General features: G+C 37.1%; 2 protein-coding genes across 5 annotated transcripts in view; both read left to right on the plus strand.

Moving 5' to 3' along the window:
- The window catches only part of os9 (OS9 endoplasmic reticulum lectin), a 13,669-nt gene extending 5,218 nt beyond the window's left edge, over window positions 1–8,451 (plus strand). The window contains exons 8-15 of one of the 4 annotated variants that reach the window (XM_014009111.1): window positions 207–316; window positions 738–786; window positions 947–1,029; window positions 1,120–1,323; window positions 1,589–1,784; window positions 2,139–2,306; window positions 2,673–2,782; window positions 7,235–8,451. In XM_014009111.1, coding sequence (XP_013864565.1) covers window positions 207–316; window positions 738–786; window positions 947–1,029; window positions 1,120–1,323; window positions 1,589–1,784; window positions 2,139–2,306; window positions 2,673–2,782; window positions 7,235–7,372 — 1,058 coding nt within the window. In that variant the 3' untranslated portion in view covers window positions 7,373–8,451. The remainder of the gene's footprint in view (window positions 1–206; window positions 317–737; window positions 787–946; window positions 1,030–1,119; window positions 1,324–1,588; window positions 1,785–2,138; window positions 2,307–2,672; window positions 2,783–7,234) is intronic. The other 3 variants (XM_014009113.1, XM_014009112.1, XM_014009114.1) reach the window with 3 other exon arrangements.
- A 695-nt stretch (window positions 8,452–9,146) lies between these two features.
- c1galt1lb (core 1 synthase, glycoprotein-N-acetylgalactosamine 3-beta-galactosyltransferase 1, like b) lies at window positions 9,147–18,092 on the plus strand. The gene is made up of 3 exons (XM_014009115.1): window positions 9,147–10,121; window positions 13,745–14,409; window positions 14,851–18,092. The coding sequence occupies exons 1-3, from the start codon at window positions 9,917–9,919 to the stop codon at window positions 15,160–15,162; spliced, it is 1,182 nt and encodes a 393-aa protein (XP_013864569.1). The 5' UTR covers window positions 9,147–9,916; the 3' UTR covers window positions 15,163–18,092.
- The last annotated feature ends 4,426 nt before the right edge of the window (window positions 18,093–22,518 follow it).

A 22,518-nucleotide genomic window follows, 5' to 3' on the forward strand; every position in this document is an offset into this window, starting at 1 on the left:
CCTTTGGATAATTGTAGGGGAAACACTGAACACACTTAATACTTTTGGTATTTACAACTTTTATATTTTTCAAAATATTTAACTTTATTTTCAAATTTTCTTTATATAATGCATTTTTTCCAGTTTATTTGCRTTTTGAATTTGAGTTCTATGTAAATCTTTTGGATTTGTGACGTGTCTGGATATCTGCGTTGGTTTTTATGCAGAAACAGCAGAGATACTGATAAACGCAGCTTCAGAAGAGACGGAGGATTCTGACTTCTGGGAGGGAGTAACGAGGCCAGGGAATTCAAAAGCCTCTCAACACGACAATGAGGTATGTGTTTGGGAAGACTCTCATCTAGGAACACACAAAATTTGATTCTAATATCTACAAAATTACCTGAGTTATTGTCTTTTTGTGTGTTTGCTTATTTCTTTTTGCTCTGTTGATCTGATTGTCGTCCTTTTGCCTTCGGGTGTGGATGTTAAAAATAAGTGACGTGACAGAAACGATCCTATTAACTGACCACCTGTTTGTTGTGTTACTCAAAATAAATCAGTTTTGGTCCTATATTCCTTTGTAGTTTTGCTAAAACAGGTCAGATATTTTGTTAATACTTTTTTTAAAAGTGTCAAATTGTAAAAACAAGAATTTTTTTTCGTTTAAGAAAGTTTTTCTTCTCAGTCAGGAGCACTGTTGACCACTAGAGAGTGTAGTTTGTCACATTTTCTTTTTGATTTGAACCCACCGACAGGTAACAGATGGAGACTATAACTCACCAGCAGACAATGATGGCGATGAAGGTACAGCTTCAGACTGTAACTCCTGATCATTCAAGTCGTTATTTTACAACAGATCATTTATTTCTGTCCCACTGTCTTTTTTTTATTTTGAAACCTTATTCAGTATTATTTATTTGCTGTGACATTCTTTATGCACTTCCTTAATACTGTTCTCCTCTAGTAGAAAGATTCAACTTTAAAATCATCACAGACCCGGCAGATTTGATGAAATTCGTCGAACATCTAAAGGAAAGCAACAGAAAGGTCAGTTCTGTTTTTTTATTTATTTGTTTATTTTTTTGGGAGGTGCAGAAGTGTTCCAAATGTTTTGTCTTTTGTTTATAATTATTTTAGAAAGCACAAAACGAGGCTAAAAGTAGAGACGAGAAAGCAACGAGCGACACGCAAACAGAGAAGCTCAGAGGAGATGAAAAAGACGAAGACGAGCAGCTGATGGAGGAGTTTGAAGACGAGGTGGCTGACTTCTCTGTGCCTTCTGAGAAGATTGAAGAGATAAAGGAGGAAATGCAGAAGGAGTTTGACAACATCATAGACGAGGTTTCAGAAATGAAAAAGTGGCTTGAAATCAGAAATTGTTGTAATTCAACAAAACTACCGTATTTATTCATGTATAATACAATCTCGAGTATARTACTATCATCATTTTTGAGCTTAAAAAGCATAAAAAAGCTGATCACCAATAACCCGTGTATAATACTACCCCGCTTCTTTATGGAGGATTTTTAGGGTTAAATTTCTAGTATTATACATGAATAAATACAGTATGTGTTTTTGTAACGCTGGCTGTCTGTTTGTGTTTTAGGCCCAGCAGGAATTGGAAACAGAAGGCCTGAAAGGAGAGTTTGATCGAACTCAGGCAACACAAACACTGGAGACAACACTGGATAAGCTGCTCGATCACCTCGAGGAGAAAGATGCTCAAGACCCACAACAGCAAACGACCCAAAGAGGCAGGGACCCGACCAGAGGAAGCCCCAGTCTGGCTCCCAAGCAACCAGGTAACGTTGAAGCACCTTAAAGCCATCCTGTCATCATGTTCCTGTTCATTCACTCTGTCAGCGTCACACGTTGGTCACGTTCATCATCACCGTTTTTTGTGACATTCCCCATCTCCCAAATGCTTGAAACATTAAATTTGATGCAAACATAAGAGATGTTAAGACTTGACTAGTTGGTGGTCTTCGCTGCCTTTGTGGGTGACGTCAAAACTGAAATGAATATAATCAAACAGTAACTGAAATTATAACCAAGAGTTATTTTTTGGGGGAATCGTGGCACTTATCGCCTCCATCTTGCCGATGGGCTTTGAGGTGAATTATCTATGTTGTCCCTCTTTTGTCTCGTCGCCCCAGAACAAGCAGCTGACGACCACGTTAAGATCAAAATTACTAAGTATAAGACGGGCAGCAGCCCTGATGGGGAGGTCAGAGTTCAGGAGATGGGCGAAGGAGACCCCCAGTGGCAGCACATAAAGGACGTGGTTAAAGAACAGCTAGAGAAGGCAGGACTAAAGGCCGAAGGTATGAAGGGCAAGTTCTGCAATACTCGACGGCCTTTTYTCTTTTCCATCTCCTGTCTTGAGCACAAACTACTGCTTTATACTGCTCCCATCTTGTCAATAATTTACACCTTTTATATCYTTTTATTCTAAAGCTTTCACCTTTAAGAAAAATGGAAATCTCTCTCAAATTTAATCCTGTGAAGCTGAAGCTTGTTTTAAAATTAAATAGAAATCATTTTTTTTATCCATGTGTGTTCTTTCTTTTTCATCCACTAAAATCCCTCATTCCTCTCATTCTAATTCAACTATAATTCAGCTTTATCACTCTTTAGCCGCTCAGAGTTCATGTTTCTCAACATTGTTGTTCTCTTTGTTCTTTCTTAAGGTAAAATTGAGGTGAAGATCTTGACACGAAAGAATGCAGAGGAGGCAGGTGACCAGTGGCTGACTGAGGAAGATACAAAGTCCTTTAGGGAGCTGCTCATAAATCTTCTGGTAATTTGAGTTCTCAGAATAACAGTTTTTTTCTTTGTATGACCTCTTTCAGGTGTGAGATGAACACACATTATGTTGCTGTAGCTGTGTGCTGTGAAGTTGATTGAGTTGTGCAGTAATGAAGTGAAACCACAGTTGTGGCACAAATGATAAGGGAGACAGGAGAAACCCAGCGTGTTGTTTTTTCTCAACTGATTCCAAAAGAAATTTTGAGCTGATTTTTCCTCTTGTGAGACAGTTCYAAACAGTAGAATGTGTTTAAACTTAAATTATAAAGCAATGTATTTTAAACTAAGCTTATCAATAGAGTTTTGTCTAAATGGGAAGTGCTGTCTCACTAAGAGAGCAGTGTGACCCAACAATCTGGCACCTAATGAGGACATAACWGAAGAGCTATCACTGAATCATATTTTACACAACAGCTACCTGTAAATATATAAATTAAGAATAGTTTCAATGTAGGATGAACTATAGTTTTTTTATACTAAATACATTTTGAAGCCTTAACATATTTCGTACTTCTACAGTTTCACAGACACATAATGTTTGACACGTCAGGTGAAGTAAATTTGTACTTTGTCCTGACAAACAGGACCCTTTTATACTGTGTCAACAAAAAGCTACAGCCAGCAGCTGTTTGACTGCAGTTAAACATAAGTTTTATTATCTGTACCAACATCAGTGTTATAAAACATAAATGATTTGATTAGTAATCGTAACACAAAAATTAAGATTGTTGCTGTACAAATGCTTTGTGGCAATAAATTTTATACAGTCAGAAAGCCTGTTTATTTTTCTTTAAATGGTGCCACATTTGTTAGGAAAATGCATTTGTGGGTTGACGATCAGAGTTAAGTTTGTGGGTTGTGCCAGTGGAAATGCTGTTGTCTTTTGTTTTGGGCTTCTGGTACCCCAGATGCTGACTATCAGGTGCTGATTTGTCTGAGACTGAACTCTACCCTCCAAAATAACAAGTCTTGCCTTAAGGTTCAGTGTTTGTCAGTATGTCTAGAATTTGGGAGTGGAGGTAGATGATTTTGGGTCTGATATTTGTTGCAAACACAACCTTTCATCCAGTAGCAGTAGAGTGGTATGCCATCCAACGAGTTTTYCTAACAAGTATAGTGTCTTTTAAGGGGAAATAAACAGGCTTTCCCAAAGTATGAGATTTATTACCTAAGAAGCACTCTTACTTTTTATTTTTTATTTTATTTTTTACTTTTTTGTGCTCAGTTTATGTAAAGCATACAAATATTTCAATACAGGAACATTCATGATCGTAAATTTGTTTTAGAGCAGTGGTTCTCAACCTTTTTTGGGCCAGCGCCCCCCTAGCCATGACTGAGGACCCCATTAAAAACGTTGTAGACTACCTGCATTAAAAAGGATTTTTTATTAGTTTTTATTATTAGCTTGATGCATTATTTTAATATGCTTGCTCGCACTAACAAATATGTACAAATATTATTTTAGCAGATTTTTTAAATGGAGTTTGGATTGAATATTGTTTTGAGTAATTTTAGATTAAATAACCCTCTTTTATGCTTGTTTGTGTTTTTACATTGTCTTTTATTCATAGACGTTTAGGCATATTAACAAGGTCGTAATCACCATCTCAGAAGTGAGGGGGACAAATTTTTCAGAGGTCTATTGAGTTTTTTTTTATCATCTTCTTGCATTCAATCAAACCTAGTAGTTGAAAACACACCTCACACAGGCGSCAGGAGACAGACTTTAGTTCTTTTACACATCCTACTATACTCGTCTTTGCTGCTAAACCATTGCCATCAGAAGCACTGTAGTGTGYGTGAAGGGCACACTGGTGGGGGTCTGGGGGTTCTCCCCCAGGAAATTTTGATGAAATTAGATGCTGTTTCCTGCATTCTGGAGTAATTTAACAGGTTGCKAAACAWATTTTTAYCTACATAAATAAACACGATTCCATAACTATTTTAGAGACAGATTCATCAACTAGTCCATGTATGAATCACCCTGGTTTTAAACTCACTGCTGGCCAAGATCAGGAAATGAATGTGATTATTTATCAAACGAGTTTAGAGTTCCATTTTACTTTTTTTAATTCCTGATTTAGTTTTATTTGTAACACATGACAATGTGCCAAGCAGTGCTGACTCCACTACATGTTTAAAATAAGAATATTAATAATTTTACTCAATAAACAGGTGTAATTATGATAATCACCTAAATTTACTGACGGACCTATTCATAATCAAAACTAACAGGACATCATGCAACCTACAAATAAAAAAACTAATATGTTCCTAAAAGAGTATTAAACAAGCAGCTTTTCATAAAAATCAGGTCATTATTAAGTAATTTTAACTCATAAACCAAGTCTGGGATGAAAGATCACGTGTAGCTGCTAACCTGGATCTATCGCTGCTGGGTTTGTGTCCAGGTTCGTGTCATCACTGGCCCGGCTGATTTGTCACTCTGACCTCGGCCCTTCCATCACAGAAAATTTACATTATTTAGCACATTTGGTTGGAACTTGCACTACTCCCAGTTTCTTTGTTCACCTTTCTTTTTTAACATTTGCTAATTTTTCCAGCTCACCTTTCTTCTTTCTGTTTTACAATTTGGGATGGGCTGCTCGCATTGAACGTTATTTCACCAGCTGCGTCGGTACACAGCAGCATTTTGCAGCCGCCTGACCCRACAGAACACCGGCCGTCCTGTGATCGTCCAGAACTCACAGACAGCCAGTCTGCCGCTGTGTCTGACACACGGTGCAGCTCTGCACCCCTCGGTGATCCACAGGTGTATACACCCGCGTTTTCTCATGGTGCGTTTAAAGATGGCTCGGAACAACGCGTTACCGCACCTTAATAGCAGACTAGACAGTTGTAAAGGTTGAAAAAAGGGATATACAGATTTTATCGCAATTCTCCAATTTCAGATAAAAAAAGTCTTCCACGGGTTACCATGAAACAAACTGTTCATTTTCCAGATTAGTAAATGCCACGTGGGGGAAATTTTATAGATGATACTCTGATGTCCCGTTCTCCTGAAGGCAGCACAGAGCTGCCCAACATGAAGCCATGAGAAAAGAAACATGATACAGTTGCAGTGCCATGCATGTTTTAATGTTACAGACCCCAATTTTTCACAAGCAGTTCAAAGTTTAAACTGCTGCTGTTGTGAATCTTTGGTGAAAATTTTACCTTCAAGCAAACGCCCCCCAAATGTATTACAGTGCCCCCTTTTTGTAAATATTGCTGCCAATGCCCCCTGGCACCGTCACAGCATTGAGAAACACTAATCTAGAGTAAAAAGTGAATATGGTTAACATACAGTAGTTTAAGTGTCTTACTTTTCAAGTGAAGCATGATGAGCTCAAACTTAAGGGTAAATCTAAGGTGCTGTTTACCTCAGCAGCCAGTTTTTAGACCTGTGACTCCAGTTTAACAAAACATGCACTAATTAAGTTGTCATTTTTCTTTGTGGTGTCAGTTACCTCAGAGTTCATAATGATTCACACAAAACGCTTGTTTTTCTTTTCATGTCTTTGCAAACCGTGAACTAAAATAACCCCAACACAGGCAGACAACAGAATACAAGAGTATTTGTTGCTAAATAAAAATCTCTACAAATCTCTCAGATTTAAGATTTTCTTTAGCTAGAGATCTGTAAAGAACTATAACATTCTGAGATATGTTCAGGTTTTCTTCTGAACATTTCAGCTTCTTCTGTAAGCACTGACTCAAGACGTGATGTTTGTTATCTCTCTCAATGTTTTATTAAGAATTCTTTTTTTGTTTTGTTTATGAATAGTTGATAGTTTTTTTTTCATCAATACAAAGTTTTCAGTGCAAATGACTGGCTCAGACCTCCAAAACTGATAATGTTGACATTTTTGATGAGTGCAAAATGACTTATCTGTGCTGACCTTGTTTGTGCATCAATGCTGCACCAAGGAGCGCTGCTCTCATGCAGCCTGGTTTAGGCTCCGATTAGTCGTCTAATTTAACTAGATCTAGCCAGGATTTTTACCATTTCTAATACCTGTGTTTTGTAAAAGTCTATGGTTAATAAATGTTTATTTGTTGTTTAAAAATTCTTCAATGTGAAAAGAAACCTTGATCTGTAAAAATTTTTAAAACTTAATTGTAAGCATGTTTAATGTTTGTTTTGGTAGCTTAAACTTTTTATCTGTTCAGTATTATAATACTTTCAAAAAATCACTATAATTAATAGTCTTTGTTGCCTTTTTAGTTACTAAATTTCTAAGTTTTAATTTAAGGGTGAAAATAAGTTGGCTTTAATTATTAATTTGTGATGATCAGGGACAAAGAAAGGTGTTGTGTGAAAAATGTCCTTAAGGTGATACAGAAATAGTTGTGAGCTTGTTTTAAGAAGGTTTTTCAGCAAGTCAGGTGACATTAGATTGACAAACTTGTGGTTGAAATCCTCTTTATTTTTACCCGGCAGACCGGAGGCACTGAGGAGGTTTACAAGGAGCAAAAGAGGCAGCAGGAGTTGGAGAACAACTATAGGTTTGTGTGGGGAGAAAACCAGGAGGATAACCAGTCATCCAGCACGACTGACTCAGACGATGTGGACATTTGAGCTGGTACAACCCTCTCTGTACCTCTGCTGCGATCGTGAACTCCTGTGGAAACCAGCGGGGAGAAGGACTATGAGATGTTGTGACAGTTTTGTTCAGGAGCCCCCTTGAGTTCTGTTAATGCAGTTGAACTTGGTGAGCTCTGCTGTTTGCACATTCAAAGCATTACTTAACTGGTCATGAAAAGGCAATAATGTTGGCGTCTTCGATGGACAACCTGTTGCATAATGAAACCACAGTGAGTCAGCTGGAGATGTGCTGTTGAATGAAGTAACTTTAAAGTCCTTAAGTGACTCAGAAGGTGAATTTTGTAATGAAAAGCACTGTTGTGTGTGCAAAAAGGAAAAAAAAAAAAAAAAGAATAAATGCTCAAATCTCCACATTCCAGTTCTTACTGGCTTTTGAAGCTGATGTTTTGTGAAATTTTCCATGCAAACACAACTATAGATTTAACAGTTATTTGTGCAGTGATGCACTGTTATAAGATCCTGTAAAGTCACAACATCATGTTTAGTTTTAAGATGTTTTGTTCGTTAATTTGAAAACTGCAAGGAAATCCCAAAGTATGTGTTTTACTTTAGACAAAACACCCTTTAATTTACCTTACTGTAATAAAAATAAAGCTGTAATGTTAATATTATTGAGCGTACCAAATTAATGACTACTCACAAACCCCCTCAGATGTGTATTTAAAGGGCTGCATCTGTACAGTTTGTGAATAAGTTGGCCTTTTGGAGCTCAGTGTGTACATAATTATTGTGTCAATATATTTTGAATTTGTTTTTGTTGTGTATCAACATAGCTTAAGTGGGGATTAATTAAATATGTTTGAAAAAAATCTGAGTAATTAAGCAAAGTCTATCTGGCTTTGTCGTGCAATATACCGCACAATGAAAACATTCACACAATGCGGGTGTTTCTTTTCTTAGTCATCTGAACAAGCAAAGAATTTCACTTCCAACAGCTTGTGTCTGGCATACGATAAATCAAGACTATGGAGTTCACTGATTACGTTTAATGTGTTTGTGTACTACAGAGCTCAATTTCTTTGATTACATTAATTAAAACAGAGAGAAATTTACAAAACAGACCCAGTTCTGACATTTGTCGTGCTCAACAAAAAGCAACCTGTTACTTAAAGTACAGAATTTCAGCCCAGTTTGACCAAATTGGTTGTAACTGTCCATTTTAAGCATGAGGGGTTCATAGTTTAAAACTCTGTCATGAAAGGTAGATAATATGCTTTTCTTCGAGAAATACCCACCGTAAATTAAATATACGTCTAATGCAATCTGATGCAGAAAATATTAAACTGATGGGTGTTTGAATCAATGTCACTTTATTAGGAACATAACATTTGCTCACAGACTTATCAAATGTCTATCTTGGCTTGTGTATACTGCAGCCACTCCAGAATTAATGTTTGTACATTTTTCTTTAATATGATCAACAAAGACATTCCAGTAATAAGATCACACACATTTAACTGTATACCATTCTTGGAATACAATGCAAATATTTGCATACGAAAAACACCAGACAAATAGTCAAGGGTCAGAGGAAGGGTAGTGGCCTGTGGAGTAATTATTTATTTAGTAAGTTAGTTGAAATGCACAAGCGGGTTGACAGTAAATTTGACCGGAAGTATTTTATTTTTCCTGGACGGACATCAAGAAACAGTCGCGCAAGGTTAAATTAATTATGCTGAATAACATTCCTAACAAAAATATACTTTTTAACAATAAAAACACGAAAATGGGCAGGGAACGTGGAATGCTTAATGTCTTGTGGACTCATTATTTATTTATTTAGATAGTTATTTAGTTAAGTGCACGAGAGTGTTAACCCTAAAATTGACCGGAAGTGGTTTTTGTTCCGCACGGAAGGCGTCACGCAGTCACACAAGTTGCAGATGTTTACACAGTACGTGGAAGAATTTCCCGTTAGTTTCTATTCTGCGTTCGTTTGGCGGAACTACGGAGCTGGTTTGTCAAGTCAGTGAGTGACGTTTCAGCTGTGTGTAGCTGCGACAAAAGGGTAAAAAAAAAAAAAAAAACTTCACAGCAGAAGTTAGCAGCAGCGACTCCGACCAAAATAGCACAACGAATTAGCTCGTTAGCTTGCGCCCGCCACAGGACGGGCAAACGGACGCAACGCAGGACACGAGTAAACGATTAACTAGATATGGCTGTGAGTGTTAGTAAAACGTGTATTTTTATTTCTGGGACTTTATACAGTCAGCGCTTTGGTTAGCTTGCTCCTGTCACGCGCTGTGTATGAACGCAGCTTCATGGCTAGCTGAACTGTTTTTTTTTTCTTTTTTTTTTTTTTTAAAAGAATAGGAAACGCTGCCTTATTTTCTGCTATGCTATGTAACTTACACTGGTAAGGAAACCACACCTTACAGCAGGGGAGTGACAAATGACACTTTTACTCTCGCCTACCAGTCTCCCTACAGCTGGAAACTTGACGTCCATGCTTCCTCTTGATTTTTCTCCTGTCACGTTCAGCTCCTGCCGAACTGAGCCACTGCCATCTGGTCCAGCATGAAGGCCCTGGGATCCAAATTTTCCTTTTATGCGGGTTTTGTGGTGGGAACCTTCATGTTGTACGTGTTCTTGCGACAGATATGGTTTGAGAGTGCAGCTCAGCAAAGCTTAGTGAAACATCATGACCCCCAGCAACTTGAGGAAGAGGAATGGAAGAAGGACAGATCTGCTCTCTTCCGTCTCAAACATCCTCATCATATAGGTACGTGATGTTGACCAACTCACATAAACCAGTTCATTGCTTTATTCACTTTGTTCACTAATGGAGACTTTTTTACATGCATGTATTTGAGTGAAATAAAAGGGAAATTACAGTGCTTTTAAATATTTTGGGATAAGTAAAGTCATGGTAAACATTGTCATTTGTTGCAAAAACTGACAGCTATGTATTTTTAGAGATAGACATGGAAGTCTCAGCAAATAATCTGTGATAATTTTTTTAGTGGTTACAATATTAGTAAGTTCATTAGTATTAAATAGTTATAAACCTTTAGTCACCCCAAAGATTGAATTAGTTCCCGCTTAATATGTCCACTTCTGCTGGTGAGAAAACTGTGTTGGTGAATTACTGGTTGATTTGTGGAATATAGGTAGAAAACATGAAGTAACAATTTATTAGTTTGATGAACAGTTTTTTTTTCACCTTCAGGAAAGGTGAACAGTTTTTGTTGATTTCACAACTATAAGATGGAGTGTGAACAAATGGAATTTTGGATACTCCCCCTATTTATGATCAATGCAAATCTCTGTTATTTCAACTTAGCAAATAAAAAATATAGATATTTTGGGGGTAACAGCCCTGACATGTAAGAAAAAAACAGTCAGTAAAGATAGCAAACCTTCACCTACACTTCAAGTAGAAAGAAGCATACAGAAAGAAAGTTTGGTCCATGGCTTCATTATCTAAAAACACAATCTGTCTCAACATTTCAGTTTTTGTGCCATATTATGTTACTGGGTTTGATCTCAACAGATTTATATCAAAATGTGTTGCAACAAGGTAACAAAGAATGTTTTCACTCATGACACCAACTTGCTCAGTTCCCATCAGATTAAACTGAAATTGGTGGTGGGCTGTAGACAGATGAAATCTGACACATGTGACGACACAGTTTTGTGGAGGAAATCATTTGTGGCAGCACCAGATAATGTGACAAATTACAAGGTTGGAAATGAGGGGTTTTTTTTTGTTAGTGAACAACATCTCTGCTATGTTCCTCCTAACTTACACAACCTGTTAAAAGGTAATGCATTCAAGCACACTTGTTTTTAACCTGTTTAGAATTCTTTTAAACCGCCAGCTGGGTTTCAAGGCAGTAACAAATAGAACTTGTTTTTAGAAAAACTGCAAAAGAAGAGAGAACAAGGTGCCTTTTCTTTAACTGGTTTGACCAGCTAGGCTGTGTAGGGTGGTGAAACAACTGGTCACAGTGGTTTAATGTTTTATCTCATGTATGCAAATAATGGCAGTGAGAAACCTGGCCATTGTATAAATTCATAATTAAAGACACTGATAAAGTTATTTATGAAATGTACCAAAATAGCACAATGTGTTAGTGTGTCTGTAAAAGTAATGTGAAATATAAATGTTTAGGCGAAGCATTCAAATGTTCTCAACAGCTCACCGTGTGTGTGTGGAAACACTTTATCTGTCTTTTACATCTGATCACATGGCAGCAGGTTTTTCTAATGTTATGTCACCCTTTTTTCCCTTTACATACTTGTTGTAGGGCTGGGCGGTATGACCTCAAATTCAAATCACGGCATAAACTGAATCTCTTCACGGTAACGGTATATATTGCAGTAGAAAAGTATCATAAAAAGTAAAGATAATGTAATTTTTAGAGCTTTTCTTTGCAGAAAACTGTAATCTCAATCAAACCCAGCATTTTTGCTTTAATATCTGCCTGTCGTACAATGAGCTTCTGCCTGCTGAACTGACCCACTACTTCACGCTCATCTTCATCATCTTCATCCTCAGAGCAGAAGCCGACTTTACATTAGCAAGACGGATTTATGACTGAAAGAACGTCCACGTCTTTTTTATCATTTCTGTGGGTAACAATACTGTTACGGCAATATTTATTTAACAAAGACAGAACTACGTGGTCCAAGAATGAAGGTACTCCGTGAGATGATCAGCTGAGTTTTATTGCAACAACAGGAAACACAGAGAACAACCTGGCCTGTCTCTGTGCCTCTGCTTCCCTCTGTCACTGTCTCTCCACTGTCCACTGTCGAACACTGTGTCTCGAGAGGCCTCATATATATATTAACAAACACCATTATGTCATCTTAGCAAGATTTGATACAAGGTCAATGAAAAACACAAAGATAAACAAACACAAGTGAAATCTAAGAATGATTATTGTTCTTAGCAGATCTTGTTCTGACTTTAATCATTCTACCTGCAGATGACCAGCATGTCATGAAAACCCTAGGTCATTAAAGGATGTCATGAATTACTAAAAATGTTAGTTCTATTACAAATACATTAAAAACAAGTTTTTTTTCTCCGACAAATTGGATGTGAAAAAATACGGTTAAAGCTTCGCTCTGCGCGACATACAGTGGGAGGGAGGGAGAGATTATGATCCTGCGACACGACGTAACTTTTCTACAGTGGGAGGAGGAAATTTTGAGGATTTATTCTCTATACGTTTTAAAACGCTATAATTTCTTCATTATTCAAACTCCTCCTGCTCAGTTGTCTCTGCACTCGCAGACATGCTGACACAGGTGCTATGACGTAACTGACAATATGATGGTAGAGGGTAAATTTCTATCGTAGGCCAATTTCATACAGTTTCTACCGTCTACTGCATATACCACACAGCCMTACCTTGTTGATTTATTTAATGTAATGAGTACAGCTCGTTAAGTGTAACCGTTGTACACATTAACTGTTTCACTTAAATGAAAACTACACAAGACAATCTCAATAATCCTTAGACACATGGGTTGATTGTTTCATTGAGTAAGTTTTAAACTGTTTTGCAGCTGTGTCGACAAGCCTCAAGTCAAAAGATTTCATTTACAAAACAATTTGAGGGAAAAGCAAAAGTACAGTAATTTATATTAAATCTTAAGACAAGTAGGTAAATAGTTTTAAACTTATAAAGACAAGATCTAAAAAATATATATAAAACAGAAACATCCAAAGGTGGTCTCTTATCTAAGTCTGTTTCAGTTTTAAATCATTGTTACAAACCTGTCTTTATATTTTTATACCAGTTTGCAAGTGATAACATTTTGAGGCAATTTTTTAACTTCGCAAACAGTGAAAAAAAATCTGTAATGTTCCTCCATCAGATCTTTACTGGAAACATTAATGGGACTGGACTTGGTTTTTGGTTACATACATAAATTTGAAATAAATGAATAAATAACATGTAAGATGGCAGTGTTTTAAATTTTGCTTTGCAGACCCAGAGTCTGTGAGAACACTATTTTAAGTAAACTTTGTGTGTGTTATAAAAGCAGCTGAAAGTGGCAGCCAAATTTATTGAAATTAATTACATTTTGTTTGTCTGAGTGGCTCTAAAGTATCTTGTCTTTGCATACGTGCTGGTTAACGCTGAAACTTGTACCGAACAATCTGCACTGACAAAAGGGGTGTGGTGCTTGATACAGAAACCCCTTTTACGTACTTCACAGTATGAAATTTCAGTGACAACCCTCAGCCTTTATTTTTGAAAATCCCTTTCACTGTGTAAGTCTTGATTTAGTTTCTTTAAATACTTTTGGTCATGCTCCYGAGAGCACATTGGTTAGTACAAATGGTAGTTACACAAAAGAATCTTATTTGTTGTGTTGTCTTTCCAGGTGAGGATAGCCGCATGGCTGACGAGTTGTACAAAAAGGTGCGAATTCTTTGCTGGGTGATGACAGGACCCAACAACCTGGAGAAAAAGGCTCGGCACGTGAAGCACACATGGAGTCGTCATTGCAACGTTGTAGTTTTCATGAGCTCTGTGGATGATCCTGACTTCCCCACAGTGGGATTGGGCACTAAAGAGGGCCGCGATCAGCTGTATTGGAAAACAATCCGAGCCTTCCATTATGCCTACGAGCATCATGCCGAAGAGGCGGATTGGTTCCTCAAGGCGGATGACGACACCTACGTGATTGTAGACAACCTGCGATGGGTCCTTGCTAACCACACGCCTGACGAGCCAATTTACTTCGGCCGAAGGTTCAAGCCTTACACCAAGCAGGGATACATGAGCGGCGGCGCAGGCTACGTCCTGAGCAGAGAGGCTCTGCGGAGATTCGTAGACGGTTTTAAAACCAAAGTGTGCACACACACCACCTCTGTGGAGGACCTGGCAATGGGGCAGTGCATGGAGAAGGTCGGGGTGCTGGCAGGAGACTCCAGAGATACTTCACACAGAGAGACGTTTCACCCGTTTATCCCTGAGCAACACCTCACTGCCAAGTTCCCAAAGAGCTTCTGGTACTGGAGCTACTGCTATTACCCCATCTCAGAGGTAAGTGTAACAAATGCTGTGGTATTTCTCCTAAATCCTGACAAAGTGTTAAAGCTGTTGTGGCTGTGCACAGGGGATAAAGGGATAATGGACTGCTGTAAGTGGTAGTTATCTTCAGTAGTAGTCATCTACTTTCTTTAGATTGTAGTTTCCGCAGCTCAGACTTAGAAAAGCATACATTAACATCATCATCCACAAAGCACATTAAAAAATTTTTTTAGCTTATCTGCGCTTCATTTATTTGGTTTTTATTATTTTTTTCAAACTGTTTCCACCTTATTGTTGCAAAAAACCGTCTTTACACTTGTTTTTTCTTTCACTGTTGGTTGATTAAAACTTTGGAGGAGTGACGATTCAAACAAACTAATGCATTATTTAATTTGATAACCAGCTTCTACAGCCTGCTTTCATTTACAACACACACATTGTGTCTTTTCTCAGGGTCCCAAGTGCTGTTCGGATATATCCGTGTCTTTCCATTATGTAGATGCTCCAGGCATGTATTTATTGGAATACTACGCCTATCACCTGCGTGCCTTTGGCTACAAATATCGATACCAACCCCCCACCCCAAAGGGTTATAGAATTGAACATTTACCTTCAAGAAATGCTGCAGAAGGACAAAATGAAGTGGTTTCTCAGGAGAAGGAAAACAAAGAGGTGAATGATCCGTCCCAGACTGACCTGAGGCAGGATGCAGATCCTCCCCCTGCAGATGATGAAGACGCTCCTGCAGCTCCAGAGGAAAACTGACTCTCATAACGCTTTGTGGGTCAAACAAATTTTAAGGCTGACAGAAACAAGATGGTTTTTATGTTTATCAGTTCTTTCTGACAATTTGGACTCATTGCCTGAGAGTTCTGGACTGCTTTTAGTGTGAACCGTGAGTGGAAGACTGTTCCTCAACTTGGAACATATTTTGTGATTTTTATCCTTTTTCTATTGTGTTTTTTTAACAAATGTATTTCTTGAGACCTAGAAACATTTGTCTGCTCGTACTGACTTTGAAACAAAGGTGAGTAGTTAAGTATTTAACTGATTTTTTCTTTTTTTAACTTAACAGTCACATCTAAACCACCACTTTATTGTTTAGACTTGCTGAAGTTGCTTGAGTTCATTCCAAATGTAAAATTCTAGATCAGCCAGGAGGAACCAGATCTTGGGTTTTCCAAGAAAATATATTTGATTTATTTTAAAACCAAGTTATAAAGCTTTTAAGTTCAACTACCCAGCTTTAACTTGAAAAACTCGTCAAACTTGATTTTTGGTTGCCTTCAAAAACATTTTCACCCAGGCACAAATGAAAAAGTGTTACGTGTTAAAGTCAGTCACATCTTATTTACATTTAGCTTAAGGGAGAATTTTCATCTTGATTCAATTCAATTCAATTCAATTTATTGTCATTATACTGAAACAGGGTTGTACAGTGCAACAAAATGCTTTTAAGCTAGATCTCCAGTGCAGCAACAAAAGACATAGTGCAGACAAGACATAGCGTGCATAAACATTAGACACAAACATTAAATACACAATCGTGTATATGAAGTGAACTAGGTGTGGACAACGGACAGTGTATGATTGTTCAGGTTTTGGCTGGAGTGGCTGGGGTCACCAGTTTAACAGCACGGGGAAAGAAGCTGTTCTTGAGTCTGCCGGTAGGCAAACTGATGTGGATCCAGAGTGCCAGGAAGGCTGTTCTTAATGTGACCCAGAATCAGCCTCTCAAAGCACTTCATCGCAATAGGTGTGAGAGCGATGGGACGGTAGTCATTCAGGCAGGAGATGGTGGTTTTCTTTGGGATAGGGATAACTGTAGTGGCTTTGAAGCAGGCCGAAACAGTGGACTGTGCCAGAGAGGCGTTAAATGAAAGGGCCTTAAATGTTCATTTTAAAGGTTTTTATGTTAAGGTTTAATTAGATAACTGGATTTGTAACAAGTATTTTCTCTTTTTTATCTAATTTTTTTATGTGTAAAAGTTTTCCAATCAAAGGTCAGAGAGTTTAAAAGGACCTGTTCACTATGACTAGAAACAAACATTCATAAAAGAGGGACCAGGATATGTTTGAAAGTGTTTGAAATAATACTTTTATTGGTATTTTGTTAAGTAAACACTTTGTTTTGAAGCAATGTGAGTGAAGACAGTTTATAACTTACTGTAATGTGGTATACAACTATTTTGACCCTTAAACAATGAAATATCAGTCCGGTCCAATCAACTGGAAAAATAGACTTAATTTTCAGCCTCTGTTAAATGTTAATATCAAAGTACACATAGTTGGCTGTGTATTAGGTATCATCAAAAGCAGTGTAAGTGTGTCATGTTAAGATCAGCTGTATTTAAGAGGTCTTTACCTTGGTTGTTTGTTTTTAGATTCCATATTTTTCCAGTTAACTTGGTGTGAAATTATCCAATCCATATTCTTACCAAAAATGTTATTATACTTAGTTGTTTTTTTTGGGGGGGGGGCATAACTATAATTCTCTAAATTTTCTCTGATGCATCTATTGATTCCCACAAAGAATGAAACTACAGTGAAGGCTGACTAATTTTTGTGTACCTGGGTTATAGTAGTCCCTTTTTGGTTCTTCCTAATAGCAGGAGCGTGTTTAGCAAAGAGCAAATTTCCTCGATGTGTTTTTGCTTTGATAGTTTAACCAGTTTGCTAAGTAAGTAGTGAATTACGTCCTCTTAGCTTCCTGAAACAAAAGTGAACGTATTACAAATGAATGGCTTCACTTGGTTTCGTGCCCTTCCTGAAAACTGGGTCAGGACAGGTTCCCTGCATCTGCAGACAGACATGTTTTGTGCCTTGAAAACTGAGATTGTATGAGCCATCAACTGCATATGTGACTTTGCACTGTGACATTACAATGACGAGAGGAAGACAGACTGTAGTTTTTCTGAATCCTTCTGTTGTAATGTTCACGGCCTTTGAGCCAGTGTTTGAGTTGTTTCGGTTTTTTTGTAATCAGAGGTTTTTTGTTTTAGTTTCCACTAGGTCCCTTGATGTAAAAATTCTTCATGGGCCAGACCATGTACTTTCTTCTTAGAACGAAAAGTATTTTAAGCAGTTTTCCAATATGTAACCAAAAAAAAAAAAAAAACTTCAGATGAGACACTATGATGGCCACAAACTGTTTGAAACTGAATTAATTTGGAGTTTAATGTGATTCAAATGCACTTTTGAAAGGAACTTTTGTTGTTTTTAACCACTTGAAGCCATTTTTTTCCCTAGTTGTTTTAATGGATCACAATTGCCTATCAAAGTATAATGTGTGACGAGCATGTTTTCTCTTTTGATGGCAAAAGTATTAAAAAAATACATTTTTTACATTTTAACCTATAGCATGTTTTATGTATTAAAATATAGAGAAACAAATGACTGCAATTAAAATTAACATTTTTTATTAGTTAATAAAACAGCTGTTTCTAGTTTTTGTTGGTAGTGAAGCCACACATCTGGTCCATGACAATCTTTTTGATATTAAAGTTTTCTCCAAGGGAAAAGTGTACAGCTCTGTATTTATATCTAAATTGTATTTATGTTAAAATTGACATAAAAGTCTGGTTCATTAGTATTTTAGCGTGTGATAATTCAACAGTTTTTCAGCACACAATCAGTGTGATGGTTTATGGTGAAAGATATTTTATTCACTATAAATAAATGCATATTTTATTGTACACATTGTACTGCACATTTGTTCAACATGGTGTTAATGTCAAATGGTTATTCAGGACCTGTTAAAAAAAACAAACATGCAAGGTTTAAAAGGATATTCATCCTGTTCTGGTTCTGTAAATTATATTTATTTTTTAGAACTGAGGGTTGTCATGTTGAGACATGACGGATTTTATGGTTCGTTTCTCACACAAGGATGTGTGACACCTTCCTTACGGAGAGGGTTGGGTCTGAGTAAAGAGAGGGAAAAAAGTTTAAAGGTCAAGCCATTCAGCAAACATTTATTTAAGAGGAGACGTAAGTATATTACCTCTACGTTTCACAAATGAACTTGTATCCCTTCCTCTGCAGTTTCCTCTGTACATTGGGACAAACTCTTGTCGCACTCAAAGAAATGGTTAAAAAGTTTTATTGCAACTAGAATTTGACCAGAAACACAATTTCAAATTGTATAGCCTAATTTTCTGCACAGTTGATGTCATCAATCAATCAACCAACCAATCATCTTTATTTCTATAGCACATTTTAAAAACACAGGGGTAAACAAAGTGCTGTACAATAAGACAAAAATACTGTAAGTTAAGACCATAAAAGAAACAACACATACCAGGTTCATATCAGGTGTGTTTTAAGATGCCATACAAGACAAGATCAAAGTGTGTTAAAGGACGAAAAAAAAAGTGTTTTTAAAAGAGATTTAAAAACAGGAAAGAGGAGGTCTGTCTGACACTCGGGTAAATTGTTTCATAACTTAGGAGCAGCAACAGCAAATGCTCTGTCGCCTCTGAGCTTCAGCCCAGTGTTAGGGACTGTCAGCAGCATCTGATCAGCTGATCTTAGGGATGAGGTGGGCAGTAAGGCTGAAGCAGCTCACATAAATATGGTGGAGTAGGTTCAAACATTTAAAAACAAATAAAACTTAGTACACATTTTGTCAAAAACTGAACAAAAATGTAGATCTCATCACCCACTGAACTAATGTCCTGGGTGTGGTGTAATACTAAATATTATTTCTATGAGGAGCTCTTAACATCTCGTGAATGAACCTGTGACTCACTCTTCTTTTGTCTTGACAGGTTAGCAAGAATGACCTCAATGGGACCTTAACAAAAGAAGAAAAAAACATTTTGTTGTTTTTCCACATTTACTTTGTAAAAAGACAGGTTGAGTAATAATGTGTTGATTTAATACTCACTCCCTGCTGGATCGGTGCCCCTTTTCCCCATTAGACCCACAAAACTCTCTGAGTCGACATCACGAGACATCTTCAGCACATCTTCATTTAGCTGAAAGCAGACACAGAAATATGAACTGTATGAAATATGAAATCTGTTGCAGGGACTTGGAGGAGGTGTGGAACTATGAGAGCAGTTTACCTCTCTCGTTGAACTGTAGGTCTCGTCTATGCACAGAGACTTCACTGGAAGTAACACGAGGACCACCAGCACAAACATGGAGGCAAGAGAGCAACATGTTTGGTTTCCCTCCATTGTTCTGAAATTAAAATTAGAATAATGTTCAAGCAAAATTTAAACACATACCAATGTTATCCACACATTTGCATCACCAGAGTTAAATATCTGTATTTTTATATTTTGCATCCAAAACTAATCAGTTTCAGAGACCAGACCATTGACTTAATGTTTTATTAAATATGTGAATATCACGTTTCAAATGTCGCAAGTTAATATTCTCTTGAGAGTTCAATTCTAATGTAACACAGCTGTTAACATTTTATTAATCTGCTGGTAAATCTGAAGTTGTTCCATAATTCAAAGCTCAATAAGTTCTAATAAAAGTAAAGGTTTATCATAATGTTATTTATATTTGTTTTTATTCTAAAACTGTATATGGAGGTGACAAATAAGGTTAGGGCTGAACTGTGTTACAACAGCAGAGATCATTTAATCTCCAGTGTGTGTGTGTGTGTGTGTGTGTGTGTGTGTGTGTGCGTGTGCTGAAACTGAGACATGCACATATCAAAACCAACTATATGTTAGTATTTAAATGTTACAGAAAAGTATTAAATAACTTTCACAGTCCACTATAAGATGTTCAGTAAAGGACAAGAGGGTAATTCAAAGGACAAATTAAAGTATATTTTGGTACATTAATGACACTTAACATATTGTCTGTTAAAATACAAATGTTTCAGCATTAAATTACTCTGCAGTTATAATTAAATAGAAATAAGAATAGCAAATTATTAAATTTTCTTTAGGGACAACTTGGATAAAAAAGAAAATAAATAAATTCTTACCGTGTGATTTTTTTCAGAGTAAAGCTGTGATCGGTGGTTCAAAGCAGTTGAAGTACAGAAGTCTTTCTTCCCTGCAGTTTCTCAATCAGTTATAATGGTGATGTTGAGCTCATATATATAATACAGTTAGCTCCCCACCCCAACCCATCCAGATCACAGTCCCACCCCTACACATGCATTTGTAAGATCAATATAATATAAATGGTTAATTAAACATTTTTTCTTACTTTAAAATAACTTCATCCACTTTATATGGATTTTTTAAGYGTTAGAATAATTTTTATTGAATAACATACCATTCAAGTGAAAGCAAAAAATAACTTTATATTTCTATTATTAATTAGTCACTGAAAAGGGAGGACTATAGAATATCCAAATGAGTCCACTTTATTAGCTGGCCACTGTTCTCAACAGAACCTGAACATCTTACTAAACATAGTCTTTTTGGTTGTTTCATCTCAAAAGAAATTACATTTTCAAATACGTGTGTGTTCCCATAGATGTGACAGCAGATTCTTATCAAGTGTCAGAATGGCATAAAAACCAAATCGTCTCAAAATGTATTCTCTTAATCAGTTCGTTGTGCCTTCCTTCCTCGTGTACTGTATACATACATCTGAACTGGAAAGACTGGTGAGATGGATCTCTGAACAGAAAGACCAACTTCAGACCAGATCAGTACCCTGGACCTTTGGCTTTTGACCTCTATTTCACTAAGGATTTCATGTTTTTACAGATGTGCCTTGGATTCACTAGTATGAAAATCTACATGAAGTGGAACACATTGAAGTCAAACAAGGCCAGCCCACACCAAACTTGGGGTGTCCAAACACAACAGTTCAGTCAACAAGACAATCCAGCTCAACAAACATGCTCTCTATAGATTGAGAAAGAAAGCTTGCTCTTATACAGAGATCTCCTTCTCAACTCACACCAAGGAAGAGAACTTTTATTTCAAAAAAGAAAGAGGTGGTAATCTCAAGTTTTGGCTTTGCAGCACAACACAGCCTCGAGTCTAATCCTCAGACAGTTTAACATTAATTTGCACCTTCATGCATGTGATCAAAACATCTCACATGCCGCCTAAGGACCCTCAGGATGGATGGGGGTGTTGGGACTACTGTTGCTCTCAAGTAATTAATTTAGATCAACATAAACTTTGTGTGAGAAAAACCTCGACTGTGAGTAACATTACTACAGCTGTACATGTGTTCAGTGAAAAGGAACAAGAAACATGCACTACAGCACAATATTCAGCAGGTATTATTTTCTATTCAATAAAACTGAAAACTATATTAGGAAAAGAAAAACTTGGATAACTGTGGGCGTGTGATGTTCTGAAAGCAGAGATTTCTTATGACTAAACAACTAGACATGGACTGGCTCCAACCTAATAATTGCGCTGCTATAATTTGGTGAGGCTCATTTTGCAGAAGCCAACACCCTGGAGACTGGAGCTGTTTTATTGGACTACCGAGGCCTTATCCTATCCATGAACAGGTGTCACTTTTATTTAGTTCCCCACAGAAACTCATGCGTAAGCAACACTCTAATTAACTAACTTTATTTTTTTTTAATAAATCACACAACAAGCAGGTGTTTGAACGTGAACAGATGAAACCCTTGAGGATGCTTATGTTGGAGCTGATAATGTCTTCTTATGACAGAGCAGCTAATCATTCTTCCTATTTTTTTTCAGAGATCGTACACATGGAGTGCATCCTGAGGGCTGAGTTGTGCCATTATGACCATCTTAAAACGGACCTAATTTGATGCCGCCTTTGTTGCTGCACGAATGTCCTCTAGGAAAATGTCCTCCATCACTTAGTTATTGGTTCAGAATATCATTTCCTGGCATTTATATGTTTTACTGCATTTCAAAATCACATTTTCAGAATGCTTTGTGGTTTGGCTTGAGCTTGTATTTGCTCAAGAGCAACATTAAAAGCAGTCTCTCACTCACTTGGGACCACGAAAATCTGTAAGATGATGAAGATAATTGCAACACAGCTGGTGAGAGGAGTTTATAACTAGATACCACATAGCGGTAAAATAATGACCCCCACATGCACAAATGCACCAGAACTCAGAAGACTTTATTCCTAATAAATGTCATGCTACTAGGTGCATCCCAGAATTGTAGTGGTTTGGGTGGGGGTCTTTTTTAT

The sequence above is a fragment of the Austrofundulus limnaeus genome, unplaced genomic scaffold (assembly GCF_001266775.1).
Source record: "Austrofundulus limnaeus strain Quisiro unplaced genomic scaffold, Austrofundulus_limnaeus-1.0 Scaffold55, whole genome shotgun sequence".
NCBI lineage: Eukaryota > Metazoa > Chordata > Actinopteri > Cyprinodontiformes > Rivulidae > Austrofundulus > Austrofundulus limnaeus.

Excerpts from the sequence above, each read along its gene's own strand:
- c1galt1lb (XM_014009115.1), top strand. The coding sequence starts at position 9,917 with ATGAAGGCCCTGGGATCCAAATTTTCCTTTTATGCGGGTTTTGTGGTG. Across the intron at positions 10,122-13,744 it reads CAAACATCCTCATCATATAG|GTGAGGATAGCCGCATGGCT; the intron begins GTACGTGATGTT and ends TTGTCTTTCCAG. Across the intron at positions 14,410-14,850 it reads GCTATTACCCCATCTCAGAG|GGTCCCAAGTGCTGTTCGGA; the intron begins GTAAGTGTAACA and ends GTCTTTTCTCAG.